The 17,262-nt window shown below is 35.7% G+C and overlaps 1 protein-coding gene across 4 annotated transcripts in view; it reads left to right on the top strand.

The window, feature by feature from the left end:
• Positions 1-17,262, top strand: part of LRBA (LPS responsive beige-like anchor protein) — a 793,918-nt gene that overhangs the window by 278,398 nt on the left and 498,258 nt on the right. For all 4 annotated transcript variants that reach the window (XM_032148169.2, XM_032148179.2, XM_032148174.2 and 1 more), the window contains one exon: positions 11,150-11,258. In XM_032148169.2, coding sequence (XP_032004060.1) covers positions 11,150-11,258 — 109 coding nt within the window. The remainder of the gene's footprint in view (positions 1-11,149; positions 11,259-17,262) is intronic.

Below are 17,262 nucleotides of genomic sequence, written 5' to 3'. Positions count from 1 at the left end.
CATAAATACTGTATGTGTTTCATATATATGCACATAAATACTGTATATGTTTCTATAAGTTTAGATAAATGTAAGGACAGGAACATAAACTACTCATGGTGGTTATGTATTCCAAAAAGTGAATAGTAAAGGGGGTTGGGAGTTTTCACTTGTTGCTTCATTATTAAAGTGTTGCATGGTTTTTAAATGCTATATAACCAGAAAAATGAATGAAACATCAAGACAGAAATATCCTTTTACCTATCTAAGTGTATGTGTCAGTAAATGGACATCTTGAAAACTAAATGATAAAAAGGGATGTTTTGGTTCTCTTGAAAATAGAACACACAAGATTTTTTCTCAGCTGGGCGCGGTGGCTCACTCCTGTAATCCCAGCACTTTGGGAGGCCAAGGCAGGTGGATCATGAGATCAGGAGATCGAGAACATCCTGGCCAACATAGTGAAATCCCGTCTCTACTAAAAATGCAAAAATTAGCTGGGCGTGGTGGCGCGTGCCTGTAATCCCAGCTCCTCAGGAGGCTGAGGCAGGAGAATCGCTTGAACCAGGGAGCCAGAGGTTGCAGTGAGCTGAGATTGTACCACTGCACTCTAGCCTGGCGACAGAGTAAGACTCCATCTCCAAAAAAAAAAAAATTTTTTTCTCTTTATAACCTTGTTCATACTGTTATCTGAAGTATCTTTCTCTCTTTGTTGCTTTTTCCCTTTATTTAAGGCTCATCTTCATGCTCTAATTTTCTATTGGAGCTTATTTTCATCTTTAGTAGATGATTGTGATCTTTGCTTCTATAGAGATACGATAGCAAACATATTCTTATGTTCTAATTTTATTTGTATTGCTTATTCTATAACAAATTCCCACAAATTTTGCAGCTCAAAACAACTTATGTTTACTATCCTACAGTTTCTGTGGGTCAGAAGTCTAGACTCAGCTTAGCTGGATCGTCTGCTTAGGGTTTTACAAGTCTGCAATAAAGGTGTTGGTCAAACTACATTTCTTTCTGGAGCTTGGGGTCGCAAATTTCTTGGCAGAATTCAGTTCCATGCTGTTGTGGTACTGAGTTTCCCATTTTCTTGTTTACTGTCACTGAGAGGATGCTCTCAGATCCTACAGGCTGTCCATACTTCCCTGTCTCATGGCCTTGTCACACATAGCCGCTTACTTCTTCAACGGTGGCAGGAGAATCTCTGCAGTGTGCTAGGGCAGAGCTTTATTACATAAATACCAGAGTGATTATCCCATCACCGTTTGCATGTAAAGTAACCTAATTAAGGAATGATTATTCCGTTATCTTTACCGTATTCTGTTTGCTAGAAGGAAGTGTCAGATTCTGCCCAGGTTGAACTCAAGGGGTTGGGATCGTATAAAGCCACGACTCACTGGAGGTCACATTAGGGTATGTCCACCATAACACTTATGTTAATATGAGTTTCAAGCTGGAAAAGACTCCAGTGTATTCTCTTTTTCCCCAACTAAAATATAACGAAAGGTCATCTTTGCTGCTTAGCCTAGTCTATAATGTAATAGGTGTTGAACAGATAGATGTTGGACAGTATTTTTAAAAGGCAGAGGCACAAAAAAGTTAAAAGATCAGAATTAGCACTCAGAAGATTTATTCAGTTTTAATGTATATGAAATGATGAAACCTTTATTTTTAGGGCATTGGCTATGAAACAGCATAAATTAAAGCTGAGAGTATTACAAAGGAAATATTGACAAGATTTATTGGTTGATTAGGGGCCTGAAGGAAGGTGGTAGAGAAGAGGGAAGAGACTAGAATAACTTTGAGGTTACTTGTTTGGGGACTAGTAGGATAGTGTGCCATTGACTAATCAATTCAATTAATGTTTGAAAGTACAAGGCAATATATTGATGTTAAATTCACAATGTGGTTTTAGGTCTCTAGAGGGAAACTAAGAACCCAAACCAGTATTTCACATCTGTACTCTTGAAAGCCCTTGCTTTCTCTATCTGTAGAATCAGAGGAAGTTATTCATTAGTGGGTTTTAAAATTACACTAGGGATTGTTTTTGTCGGTAATGCCTAAATGAGTACTGTTTAATAGCATTTGAAAAAAAATACCCTGATGAAGTCAACCCAAAATCATAGATAAGATATTGCATTAACTTCTAAAGTAGCTGGAAGACAGTTTGGGGATAGAAGAGAGAGTCTGACAGAGCTGGAGTCAAATTAAAATAGTGTATGTGAGCCTAATAGAGATTGAAACAAAGTGATAGAATGGCAGAAAGCTTTTTTATTTTCTTTAAGGATTTTCTGTTTTCTTTTCTTTTGATTATTGATCGTTGTAAAGCTTCAAAGAACAGAGACATATAAGGGGGAGGACTTAAGCCTCACTTACCAGCCCAGACATGTGCATGCTTTTTCTGTAAAAGGCCAGATAGTTCTTTAGGCCTTGCAGTACACATGGTCTTTTTCACAACTGGTCAACTCAGTGTAGTATGGTGATTTGAAAACAGCCATGGGTAACACTTAAACAAATGGGCCTAGTTGTGCTCTTATAGAACTTACTAACCAAAAACTGTTGGCAGGCTAGATTTGGCACACAGGCCTTAATTTGCTGACCCCCATTCTAGATTATTGGCAATTAAAAGAATGTATTTTCTTTTATATGTTCCCCAAGCTCACATTGTTCATACTATTCCTCAGGTTTATTTTTCCTCTTAATGTATATTGTGGACATTATTTTGTCAATTTGGAACAATCTACTTTTATTATATGATTGTTTATTTTGGTTCTTTAAGATTCTCACTTTCATAAATAGTGTTGTAGTGAAATTCATTGATTCACGAATATTTTCCACGTTTTTCTGCATTGTGGGAACATGTTCATATAGCACATTATTAAGACTGCTGGCTGGGCGCGGTGGTTCACGCTTGTAATCCCAGCACCCTGGAAGGCCAAAGCAGGTGGATCACTTTAGGTCAGGAATTCAAGACCAGCCTGGCCAACATGGTGAAACCCCGTCTCTACTAAAAATACAAAAACTAGCTAGGGGTGGTGACTCATGTACCTGTAATTCCAGCTACTTGGGAGGCTGAGACATGATAATCACTTGTACCCAGGAAGCGGAGTTTGCAGTGAGCTGAGATCCTGTCACTGCACTCTAGCCTGGGCAACAGAGTGAGACTCTATCTCCAAAAAAAACACAAAAATTTTTGTGACAATTGCTTTGGATCCAAGTTTATGTTTGTTCGTTTTTTTCTTTTTTGGTTTTGTTTTGTTTTGTTTTGTTTTGTTTTTTGGTTTGAGACAGGGTCTTACTTTGTTGCCCTGGCTGGAGTGCAGTGATGCCATCACGGTTCACTGCAGCCTCTACCTCCTGGGCTGAGGTGATTCTCCTGCCTTGGCTTTTTGAGTAGCTGAGACTACAGGTGTGCACCACCATGCTCAGCTAATTTTGTTGTTTTTGGTATTTTTTTGTAGAGAAGAGGTCTTTTTATTTTACCCAGGCTTGTCTCAAACTCCTGGGCTCAAAGAGTCTCTTTTCTAAGTGCTGGGATTATACTCATGAGCCACTGTACCTGGCCTTATTTATATTTTAAATAAAAACATTGCTACAAAGTGAGGCAAGTGCCCTGTGGAATGGGAGTAAGTTCATGTCATTGTTGATGACTGCTAGGTGTAACTTTTGTAGGTGGGCATTTTCTAGTGGCAGTTTAGCCACTTTTGTTATATAAATTAAAAAAATAATCCTTGCAGGCCGTGTATGTTCACGCCCGTAATTTCAGCACTTTGGGAAGCTAAGGCAGGAGGATCACTTGAGCTCGGGAGTTTGAGACCAATGTAGGCAACATAGTGAGACCCTGTCTGTACAACAACACCAAAATAACTTGCAGGGTATGATGGCACATGTATATAGTCCCAGCTACTCAGCAGGCTGAGGTAGGCAGATCACTTGAGCTTGGGAGGTTGAGGTTTCTGTGAGCCATAATTGCACCACTGCACTCCAGCCTGGGTGACAGAGCGAGACCCTGTCCCTAAAATAATAATAATAATAATAATAATAATAATAATAATAATAATAATAATTCTATCCCTGCCCACTCTTTGTTCCCAACTTCTATTAAAGAAGGAAGTTTAGAAGACCTATACATATCAAACATGTTCCAGATTACATAAAGTGAATCATTCTGTTGATACGTTTATAAGTAAATGGTGTTATAAAAGCACTAATCAGAATGGGTCATTTATTTATACATCCAAGACATTTTATTAAAAGATTTAGAACTCTGTGGCCATTATCAGTGTTCATTGTGAGTCCTTATATGGAGAGGTAGCACTGAAGGTAGCCATTTCTTAATCTCTTAACTTCTAATACCATAGTTTTATTTTTAAAAATTTTTATCTTTATACAAGGCAATTCATACATTTTATATTTTTTGTGTGCTTTTGCTCAATATTATTAGTGAAATTCATATTGTTATGCATAATATTGATTTTTTGTTCCTACTTAGCATTTTACTTTATGAAAGTCCAACATTTTAAAAATTAGTTTTATTTTTAATGGACATTTGGGTAGTTGCTAGTGTTTGGCTATTGTAAATAATTGCCATGAACATTTTTATTAATCTATTTTGTGATTATAAGAGTCCATATTACTTCACATCTTTTATATAACTTGGTAATGCCAACCTTTTAAACATATATAGGCATTCTGTGGAGTATAGTATATCTTACAGTTTTAAGTTTTATTTCCTTGATGACTAGTAATGCTGAACAACTTTTCATAATCTTATTCACCATTTGGAAATCTTCTTTTGTGAAGTGCTTGTGTACTTTTCCCATTTTAAAAATTGTGATCATTTTATTTGTAAGAGGCTTTTTAATATATTTAAGATAGCAGTTCCTCGTTGGTTGTAATTATTCCAAGTATATTCTCCCTCTCTGAAGTTTGGCTTTTAATTCTCTTAGTGGTGGCTTTCATAAGCACAAGTCTTTAAATTTTGATGTAGTTCATTTTGTCACTATTTTTCTTATGTTTTGTGTATTTTTGTTTGATGAAGTAAGTCTTTACATTGACCCAGTCAGGAAGATGCTCTCTTACGTAGTCTTCTAGAAACTTTTTAAACTTCCTGAAATCTTTAGGTCTTATCTAGGATTCGTTTGGAATTGGTTTGTTTGTATGGTTTGAGGTAGAAGTCAGGGTTAATTTGTCCGTATGAGCATCAGTTGATTGATCTAAGACCAGTTTTTGGAAAAGACCATCTTACTTATAAGTCTTTTAATATCATTATCATTATCATCATCTCTCTTCCCCTCTTCAAGAATGTCTCATGTATTTTTGTTTGTTTACATTTTCTATAGCTTTTAGAATTAAATTTGAACTTATCAAATTATGCAGAAAGACCTGCTAGGATATTGATTGGACTGTATCTATAAATAGCTTTGTGGAGAATTGATATCTTTAATACAAGCCTTTCCCTTTCATTAACATGGTACTTTTTTCTTTAAGTTTTCTTTAACTTTTTTTTTTTTTTTTTTTACCATTCTTTCTGTTTGACATGCAGAATTCTAGCACATTTTTGTTTCTTTTTCCTACATATTTTGATGGTTTTGAATGCTTTTCAAAATAGTATTTAAAAATCGTTTTTACTTTGTTAGTAACCTATACATATAATCTAATTGATTTTTGTGTATTTGCCTTAAATCCAATGACCTTCCTAAATTCAATTATTATTTTTAATTGTTTACATATTTCTTTTGGATTTTTTCAGTATTTCAAATAACTTTTAACTTTATCTTCTAAAATGTATTTTTATTTTCTATTTAATTTCTGTTCTTATCCTTATTTTACTTTCAGCGTTCACTGGCTGTTCTTTTTCTGATTTGGTTCAGTTCAATACTTGCATAATTTATTTTGACAATTTTTTCTTCTTTAGTGTTTTTATTCAGTATATCAATTTCACTCTAAGCATTGGTTTAAGGTTTATCTAAATCCACAGATTTTGGCACATTGTTTTTACTAGGTTTTACTGCAAACGTTTCCTAATTTCCATTATGATGTATTCTTTTATGTGAGGGTTTTTTTCAGAGGTGCATTCTTTAATTTTTAGACATGAAATGATATTACTTAGCGACAGCTGTGTTAACAATATCATCACAACTTAGCCTTAAAGAAACATACATGGCCGGGCGCGGTGGCTCACGCTTGTAATCCCAGCACTTTGGGAGGCCGAGGCGGGCGGATCACGAGGTCAGGAGATCGAGACCACGGTGAAACCCCGTCTCTACTAAAAATACAAAAAAAAATTAGCCGGGCGTGGCGGCGGGCGCCTGTAGTCCCAGCTACTCGGAGAGGCTGAGGCAGGAGAATGGCGTGAACCCGGGAGGCGGAGCTTGCAGTGAGCCGAGATCGCGCCACCGCACTCCAGCCTGGGTGACAGAGCCAGACTCCGTCTCAAAAAAAAAAAGAAACATACATTTGTTATCTCAATTTTTCTTGGTCAGGAATCCTAGGCATGGCTTAGCTGGGCCTCTCCTTCAGGTTCACTTACAAGGCTGCAATTAAGGTGTTGGCCAAAGTTGCAGTCTTATTTGATGTTTGACTAGGAAAGGATCTGCTTCCATGATCATGTGATTGTTGGCAGGATTCACTTCCTTTTGAGTCGTTAGACTGAGAGTCTGAATTCCTTGTGGGCTATTGTCTGGGGCTCTACTCAGCTCCTTGCCATGGAGGCCTCTACACAGGGCGGCTCATAACATGGCAGCTTTCTTTAGCTAAGCCATTAAGGGAGAGTGTCAATAGAGTCTGCTAGCAAGATGCAAGTTACCATCTTATTTAATGTAATTATTGAATTGTTATTCCTTCATTCTTGCCATATTTTCTTGCTTTGAGGCAAGCCCCATCTCCTTCCTACACTCTAAAGGAGAAGATTACATAATGCTGTGGATACCAGGAGGTTAGGAAAGTCAGTGGTCAGCTTAGAGCTTCTTGCAGAGTGGTCTGTATCCTATTTCTAGTTTAATTGAAATGTATCAAAAAACATACTAAGTATGATTCCATCATTTGAAATTCACTGTAAATTGCTTTGTGACCCCACATTTTGCCTGTTTTTTTTGTATATGTTCCATGTTTACCTGAAAATAATATTTATTATTCACTTACTGGGTATAATGTTCTCGATATGTCAGTCAGGTCAGGTTAAAAAATATTCTATAGCTTTTTATATTCTATATCTGATAGTAGGCCATATTCTTAGGAGCATACACATTTAGAATCTCAAAGTACTAAATTTCTGTATCTCTAGTTCATTTATCCTTCTGTTAATTTAACAGGTTTATCTTATTTCTGTTTGCTTCTCATACTAAAAAAAGTTTATTACCTTTTAGCTTTTAAAAATCGTTCGTGTTTTCTGAAATTATACTTTTCAATCTTTGTTCAACCTTCTATTGAAATCATGTCACTTATAAGCATCATATACTTAAAAAAATTGATTTGACAATAATTTTACTACTAAATGTTTACTTTCTATGTATTTCCGATACGTTTAGGTTAAAATTTATCATCTTATTATTTATGTCCTTTATATTTGCTCCACATCTTGTGTTTCTTTTTTTTCCTTCTTTTGAGCTAAGTATTTGTTGCTTAATTTTTTTCCCATTAGCTTGTTGGTTATATGTTATTTTAAATACCTTTAGTGGTTATCCAGAGATTGTAGTATGAATATTATAATTAACATCTTACATAAACTGATTCTTTTGCCAATCCATGTATGACAGAAGAAACTTATAACACTAATTCAGTTGGTTTCTCTTGCCTTGTATGCTGTGGTTATATATTTTAAATTGCAGTATTTTTTAATTCTAAAAGTTATATAATTATTGTAAATATTCAGTGTATTTTTAGATTTACCCACATTTGTCGTTTTCATTGCTCCAATTGTTTTCCTTGACTTGTATCAATCTTATATTATTTTTCATCCTTGTGAAGAATGTTGGTTGGCTGGTGACAAATTCTCCCTATTTTATTTGTCATAGAATGTTCTTGTTTTGCTTTTGGTGATGAGGAAAAGTTTTCCTCTACCCTCTTAGGTTTGTCGTTTGGGGACCTGTGAATTAAACAGACAAACACAGCTTAGCAAGAAAAAAGACCTATTTTTAGTCATAAGTCTGTCGGAATTCGGCTGGCTGCTGTGGTTCACGCCTGAAATCCCCGCACTTTGGGAGGCCAAGGCGGGCAGATCACCTGAGGTTAGGAGTTCAAGACCACCCTGGCTAACATGGTGAAACCCCGTCTCTACTAAAAATACAAAAATTAGCCTGGCATGATTGCGAGTGCCTGTAATCCCAGCTACTCAGGAGGCTGAGGCAGGAGAATCACTTGAACCCAGGAGGTGGAGGTAGCAGTGAGCCAAGATCGTGCCATTATATCCAGCCTGGGCGACAGAGCGAAACTTTGTCTCAAAAAAAAAAAAAGAAAAAGATTCAGAGAAAAATGTGACTCGAGGAGGGGGTTAGAATTTGGGGTTATATGCATACCATTTTAATAGGGTAAAAGTGAGGTAATGAGGGGCACATTTGGGAAAGCTAATGATTTTGTGAACAGTAAGTGGGCCCTTAGGAGAATAGTTAAGTGATATTATAGTTTTGTAACAATGTCTATTTAGATAATTTCTTATCCTGGTACTAACTTCTCATCTTTATTGACGATAGTCAAATCTTCCTTGGTTGCAAAACTCCCTGGGAAGGGATTGATGAAAGCTAAATTCTTTTGGGAGCTTCTCCATTTAGGTGGATAAAGGAAGTTCAGAAAAATACTCCTTTTTTCCCCACAGTGGTATACTCTTGACCCTTTGAATCTCATTATTGAAGGATACTTTTTGAGGATGGACTTCTTTTCTTTCTTTCTTTCTTTCTTTCTTTCTTTCTTTCTTTCTTTCTTTCTTTCTTTCTTTCTTCCTTCCTTTCTTTCTTTCTTTCTTTCTTTTTCTCTCTCCTTCTTTCTGTCTTTTCTTTTTCTTTCTTTCCTTTTTTTTTCCTTTTCTTTCTTTTCTCTCTCTCTGTCTCTCTCTCTTTCCTTTGTTCGTCCGTTCGTTCTGTCGGAGTCTCGCTCTGTCGCCCAGGCTGGAGCGCAATGGCGCGATCTGGGCTCACTGCAAGCTCCACCACCCAAGTTCAAGCCATTCTTCCACCTCAGCCTCCCTAGTATCTGGGATTACAGGCACCCGCCATCATGCCTGGCTAATTTTTATATTTTTAGTAGAGACAGGATTTCACTATTTTACCCAGGCTGGTCTTGAAGGGGATAGAATTCTTAGGTGGTTGGTTGGTTTGTTTTGAGACAAGATCTCTCCCTGTTGCTCAGGCTGGAGTGCCGTAGTGTGATCATAGCTCACTATAACTTAAAACTCATTGGCTCAAGTGATCCTTCTGCCTCAGGCTCCTGAGTAGCTGGGACCATAGGCATGCACCACCATGCCTCGCTAATTAAAAAAAAACTTTTTTGGTAGGAATGGGATCTCACTACATTGCCAAGGCTGGTCTTGAACTACTGGCCTCATGTGATCCTCTCGCCTGGACCTCCCAAAGTGCTGGGATTACAGGTGTGAGCCACTGGCCTGGCCTTTTAGGTAGTATTTTTGTTTAGTATTTCAAATAGGTCATTGCATTCTTATCTGGCTTCCATTAGGCTTATTGTTGCTCTTTTGAAGGCCTCTCCCCCTGTCTGCTATTAATAATTTTTTTTTTGGTAGTTTTACTATTACTGCCTAAGCGGGGTATCCTTAAAAACCCTGCTTGGGTTTTGTAGCACTCCATCAACATATGGCTCAGTGTTTTTTCCCAGTTTTGAAAACTCTTGGCCATTATCTCTTCAAATATTGCTTTTTTCTAATTATGTATCTGCTGTTTCTTATACTACAGATACACTTATATTAGATTCTTTACCATGTCCTATATGTCTGTTATTTATTTTGTTCAATTTTCATTAATTTTTCTTGCTATGTTTCAGTCTAGTTGTCATTGACCTATCTTTCAGTTAATTTTTCCTTTTTTGGCTGAGCTTAATAACCCAGTAAATCTACTTTTATATTTATTTTATTTTTCAGTACTTCTACAGTTTTCATTCTTTACTGGAATTCTCTATTACACAATTAGTTCTAAACATATTAACTACATTTATTTCAATGTCCAGATGTGAGCCAGTTTCTATTTAGTTTTCATTCATATGATATTGTCTCTTGTGCCTGTTAATTGGTGACTGAATGCTGAAAGTTGTATTTTAAAATTGCAAGGGTAAATTTAAGTCTCTATGATATTATCTTCCTTTAGAAAGGACTTCCTTTTAGTTTCTGATTAGCAGTTAGACTAATAGCTGATTGTATTAATTTAGGGTCTGAGCTGACTCAAGGCTGGGTTTTTTTTTTTCCAGTTCTTGTGAGAGTTTGGCCTGTTTTGTTTGCCTTCTCCTAGTGTGTAGCCCTTCTGAGGTCCTCTGAAAACCTGGGGTTTTACCATGGCCCTCCTGCACTGGTATTTCTGATTTTTTTCTCCCCACCCTGAAAGCTTTGCTTAGCTTTTTGGCTGCCAGTTAACCTAAATACCAATCACCAGATGTTCTCTGAAGGTCTGTTTCAGTGTTTTGAGGCCTGGTCTATTTCTTGCTTTCTGGGGTACACTTGATTCCTGCTGTAACTCTTGGGTAGTCTACCGGGACTCCTCCACCTTGACAGACTGCGAACCTCAATTATTTTCTATTTATCTTTGTGAGACTAGTGGCAGGTCTGTGTAGCTTCTCTGTTCTCACTTGGGAATAGCAAATGCTTTAATGTAAAAAGTCACACTGATTGTCTTTTGTGTGCTTTCTTCTCTGTGATCTTCACTGTTTAATTTTGGCTGCCTTGGTAACTTTCCAGTGCATTTTAAAAGATTAAAACACAACTTTAATCCAGTATTTTTAGTTGCTTTTTTTACATGGCTAGTCTGATAGAAGCTACTCTGCTATTGCCAGAAGGATAACCTTTTGCTGTTGTTACATTCCTCAATTATTTAGTGTGAAATAATGGTACCTCATTGTGTATGATGTCAAAAGAAGAAAGTAAGTATTCCTTCCTCTCCACAGTAAGCAGTGAATGATCATTTATGTTGTGTGTGTATACATATATTTATTTGATAACATTCATTTCTTACAGGTTGCTTAGCCAGACAATGAAGGATCATCTAGTAAGAGTAGCAAATGAAGCTGAATTTATCCTGAGCAGGCAGAGAGCAGAAGATATTCACAGACATGCGGAATTTGAGGTAGGTTACACATGTGGTTGGTGTGCGGAAATAACCGTTTTTTAATGATAGTCATGAGAAATTGTCCCGGTAAAATGGCAGGTCCAAAGAAACATAGTATATGTCATCAAAAAATTAAAATCTAGGTTTATAGGAGAGTCATGGGGGTTCTGGGAGATAGTACATGTCTCTTTAGTCCTCTTGTCTCAATTGTAGTTGAGCTACCACAGAAGCTTGATCAGAGAAGCTTCTTGTTTGGCTGATCTAATCTTAATAATTAGTGGTGAGTCTTGGCTCTGATGGTTTTCCTGTAAAGAAAACTGGTGAAGGAGTTGGCCCTTTCTGGACAAAACAGAGCTAGTTAGCCAGAAATGAAAATCTCTATGGCAAAGGTAAGATCATCTAGGTTTCTAGAGAGGAGCTGAACACACAGGTGTGAAATTTCTCTGTCTTTAGGGTTTGAGAGCATAATAGTATTTGTAGCTGAGGAAATGAGGGAGCATACACCTCTCTCCTTGGATTCTCATAGAAGAGGACTAAGTGATAAACCCATCCCGGGACCATTGCTTATCTCAGTAGTTGTACCTGAACATGTATAAGAAATACAAATTTCTAGAGGAAATTAATGGTTTTGTAGCTATAGAAATGACCCAAATTCACCTAAGGTGAACTAGAAGATTTGGCAAGTAGTACATTTGCTATAGAATTGGAAAAATATTTAAAAGCACTGTATGGCTTCTAACATATCAAGAACAGATAAACTCATATGTTGCTGACATTTTTCTGGTACGTTAGAAAAGATGAAAAATCTTCCAAGTGAATTTTATACAACCAGCAAATCTGAAAATTATTCTAGAAAAATAAAACTCTAGAAAACCAATTTCACTTAAGAATATAAGTACAAAATTTAAACTATAACTTTAAATAACATAATTCATCAATATAAAGAATGAATTATATAGTATGATGACTGAAAATTTTTACTGGAATTATAAAATTGTTTACTTTAGGATATCTACCTGCAAAATAAATTATATCAACAAATTAAAAATAGAAAAAACATGAAGATATCAGTAAAGGTAGAAAAAAAGCATATGATGATTTTTAACTGCCAGGCCTATTAAAACTCAGAGAAAAAGATTTATATAAGAAAACAATACAAACATGGTAAAGACTATTAAATATCATTTTAAATGATTAAAGTCATCTCTTTTAAAATCAGGAAAAATGAGTGATACCTACTATCACTGTTGTTAACATATTTTTTGATGTTCTTGCAAGTGCAAGATATAGCTAATATAAATGCTAGTAAAGAAAGAAAGATTACTTTCAAATTTCTAGTGCTGTGGTCTAGGAAAATCTAATTCCTGTGTCTTGAGGTGTACCTGGATCTTGAACATTTTTCTACCAGAGTTAATAAGAGAATTTGGTGAGATTATTAGGTAGGAGATAGTTATGCAAAAAATTAATAGCTTTTCTTTGACAGTCAATAACCAGCTAAGAATGGAAATCAGAAATACAGTGTATTCATAAATATGACAAAAACAATGTTTTGGGCCAAATTCTGCAAGAAAAGTACACATGCTCTTTGGAATGAAGCTACAAAATTTTATTAAAGCAAATAAGATAAAATATAAACTAATTCCATTCTGGATAGTCTGTCTTGGGGTCTTGAGGGGTGTGTGTGTGTGTGTGTGTGTGTGTGTGTGTGAGAGAGAGAGAGACAGAGACAGAGAGAGACAGAGAATCAGTCTTTTGTTTTGAAATAATATGAGGCTTTCAGGAAAGTTGTAAGAATAAAGCAGGAACTCCTATTCACTGTTCTCCCAGATCTTGTGATTGTTAAATTTTTACGACATTTATTCTCTTTCTCTTTATGCTTTGTTTTTCTGAATTTGAGAGTAAGTTAAAGTCAGGATTCCCTTCTCCCTCAAAATACGTCAGTGGAAATTTCCTAAGCACATACTCTGTCTTAATCTGGTAGAGTTATCAAAATCAGAAAATTAACATTGGCAGGATGCTGTTACTTAATATACCAACATTACTTGTATTTTTCCAGTTTTCCAACTGGAAAAAAGACTCCATATTGTCTTTTATAGACAAAGAGAGAAAATTCTACATCACAAAAATGTTCATTTTTCTCAAGTCAGTATGTAAACTCAGTGCAATATCCATTAGTAAAGCACTCCATTAGAGTTGATTTGGAATTTAAATATTCTTTACAACAAATTTAAGACACACAAATATTATATTTGGATATTTAAATATTCAGTTAATGTGGGAAAATAAATGCTTTAATGTAGTCCTACAATTTGTGAAAAAGTGATGAGGATGTACTTGCCTCTCCAGAAATTAAAACACCACTAAAAAGACAGCATATATTAAAATTCTTCCAGATGGAATAAGCAATAGGGAGGAAGATGACATGGTAAATACTTTAGAAACATATTTGGAAAACTGTAAAAATAGAACTTGGGCATATGTGTGAATTTGGTGACCAAAATGTAGGATATTTAGAAAGTAGAAATATAAAAGTAGACATCTATTACTACCTATAACATTAAGTGGAGGAAAGATACCATCAACAACTTGGAAAAACATAATGCATATGACTGATAAATGATTAATATATTCACTGTACTAATAATTCTTATGAGAAAAACAACCCAATAGACAGAAACTCAGACGATATGAATAAGAAATTCACAAAAGAACCTAAAAGTGACCAGTAAACATATGAAAAGGATTCCTATGTAAATTAGAGAAATTATTATCTATCAATTTTCCATTCTTCGATTGAGAGAAAGTAAAAAGAATGATAACGTACTGTTGAAGCGAATAAGGGAGATGAAATGGGCAATGCTGTTCTTTTGTATTGTTAATGGAAAGTACATTTTTAGTCTTAAGGGAAAGCAATATAGTCATGGCTATTAAGAGAATTACATTGACACTCACAAACATGCAAATACCCATTTACCAAGTAATCCTATTTTTGTGAATATATCTGTTAGGAATTAAAAATAATAGTATTTAAAGATGGGTATACATGGCTATTTATTGCAGTATTGTATAAAATTTAGCAAAATAATAATTATGGAAAAAACAAGGAAATGTTTCTTTAAGTAAAGGAAAATTATTTTCTGAAAGAATAGAAGGTTAATAAATTATGAAAAAATTAAGAGGTTGATGGCTTCACTTTTTAAACATGAGTTTTGACATAGAATTCCACCAAGCCGTTTTAGTTAATCTTTTCAGTGTAATTATGTCATTGATTTTTTATTAATTCTTTTCTTTGTAATATTTGTGGGTACGTTATAGGTATATATATTTATGTAGTACATGAGATATTTTGGTACAGGAATGCAGTGCATAATAATCACATCATGGAATATTGGGTATCCATCTCTTCAAGTATTTATCCTTTGGGTTACAAACAATCCAGATACACCATTTTAGTTGCTTTAAAATGCACAATTGAATTATTATTGACTATTGTCTCCTGTTGTGCTGTCAAATATTAGATCTTACTCACTCGTTCTATTTTTTTAATACCTATAGATCATTGTCACCTCCCTGTGACACCCTCACTACCCTTCCTAGCCTCTGGTAACCATTCTTCTACTGTCTCTCTGAATAAAACAATTTTGAACTCAGAGTTCAATTGTTCAGAGTTCAACTGAACAAGTTCAATTGTTTTGATTTTTAGATCCCACAAATAAGTGAGAACATGCGATGTTTGTCTTTCTGTGCATAGCTTATTTCACTTAACATAATGATCTCCATTTTTCATCCATGTTGTTGCAAATGGGAAAGAATCGCATTCCTTTTTATGGCTGAATAATACTCCATTGTGTATAAGTACCACATTTTCTTTTATGCATTCATCTTTTGCTGGACATATAGGTTGCTTCTAAATCTTAGCCATTGTAAACAGTACTGCAACAAACATGAGAGTACAGATATATCTTCAATATACTGATTTCCTTTCTTTTGGATATGTACCTAGCAGTGGGATTGCTGGATCATATGGCAGCTCTATTTTAGTTTTTTGAGGGACCTCCAGGCTGTTCTCATAGTGGGTTTTACTAATTTACACTCCACCAATAGTGTATGTGGGTTCTTTCTTCTCCACGTTCTCGACAGCATTTGTTATTACCTGACTTTTGGATACAAGCCATTTTAACTCGAGTGAGATGATATCTCATGGTACTTTTGATTTGCATTTCTGTGATGATCAATGATGTTGAGCACCTTTTGTTTTGTTTTGTTTTTTTGAGGCAGAGTCTTGCTATGTTGCCCACGCTGAAGTATAGTGACATGATCTTGGGTCACTGCAACCTCCACTGCCCTGGTTCAGGCGATTCTCATAACTCAGCCACCCGGGTAGCTGGGATTACAGGCCTGTGCCACCACACCCGGCTAATTTTTGTATTTGTAGTAGAGATGGGGTTTCGCTGTGTTGGTCAGGCTGGTCTTGAACTCCTGGCCTCAAGTGATCTGCCTTCATCAGCCTCCCAAAGTGCTGAGATTACAAGTGTGAGTCACAGTGCCTGGCTCTTGAACACCTTTTCTTTCTCTTCTCTTCTCTTTTCTTTCTTTTCTTTTCTTTTCTTTTTTTTCCAGGGCCTCACTCTGTCACCCAGACTGGAGTGCAGTGATGCGATCTTGGCTCACTGCAACCTCCACCTCCCTGGTTCAGGGGATTCTCATGGCTCAGCCACGTGAGTAGCTGGGATTAAAGGCCTGTGCCATCATGCCTAGCTAATTTTTGTATTTTTAGTAGAGATGGGATTTTACCATGTTGGCCAGGCTGGTCCCAAACTCCTGGCCTCAATTGATCTGCCCGCTTTGTCCTCCCAAAGTTCTGGGATTACAGACATGAGCCACTGCACCCGGCCTGAACACCTTTTCATGTGCCTGTTTGCCATTTGTGTGTCTTCTCTTGAGAAATGTCTATTCAAATATTTTGCCCATTTTTAAATTGGATTATTATTTTTTCCTATAGAGTTGTTTCAGTTCCTTACATATTCTGCTTATTAATCTCTTGTCAGATGGGTAGCTTTGCAAATATTTTCTTCCATTCTGTGGGTTGTCTCTTCACTTTGTTGACTGTTTCCTTTGCTGTGTAGCTTTTTAACTTGATATGATCCCATTTATTCATTTTTGCTTTGGTTGCTTGTGACTATGGGGTATTACTGAAGAAATTTTTGCCTAGACCAATGTCCTGGAGAGTTTCCTCAGTTTTTTTTTGTAGTAGTTTCACAGTTTGAAGTCTTAGATTTAAGTCTTTAATCCATTTTGATTTGATTTTTACATAAGGTGTGAGGTGTAGGGATCAAGGTTCATTCTTCTGCATATGGATAACTAGTTTTCCCAGTGCCATTTATTGAAGAGAGTGTCTTTTCTCCAATGTTTGTTCTTGGCGCCTTTGTTGAAAATTCATTTCCTGTAGCTGTGTGGATTTGTTTCTGGGTCCTCTTTTTGTTCCATTGGTTTATGTGTCTGTTTTTATTCTAATACCATTCTGTTTTGGCTACTATAACTCGGTAATATAATTTGAAGTCAGATAATCTGATTCCTCCAGTTTTATTCTTTTTGCTCAGGATAGCTTTGAGTCTCTTGTGATTCCACGTAAATTTTAGGAATTTGTTTTATTTCGTTGAAGAATATCATTAGTATTTTGATAGAGATTGCATCGAATCTGTAGATTGCTTTGTTTAATATGGATATTTTAACAGTATTGATTTTCTAATCCATAAACATAGAATATCCTTCCATTTTTTAATATTCTCTTGAATTTCTTTTATCAGTGATTTATAGTTTTTATTATAGAGATCTTTCACCACTTTTGTAAAATATATTTCTAAGTATTTAATTTTGTATGTTTCTATTGTATTACTTTTTTGAATTCATGTTCAGATTGTTCACTGTTGGCATATATGCTACTGATATTGATTGATTGCTTGAGATGGGATCTCACTTTGTCACCCAGGCTGGGGTGCAGTAACACAGTCATGGCTCACTG

This window comes from Hylobates moloch, unplaced genomic scaffold (genome assembly GCF_009828535.3).
Source record: "Hylobates moloch isolate HMO894 unplaced genomic scaffold, HMol_V3 SCAFFOLD_3, whole genome shotgun sequence".
NCBI classification, from domain to species: domain Eukaryota; kingdom Metazoa; phylum Chordata; class Mammalia; order Primates; family Hylobatidae; genus Hylobates; species Hylobates moloch.
Note: the sequence above shows the minus strand (reverse complement) of the source record. Positions and strands in the feature narration are given on the sequence as shown.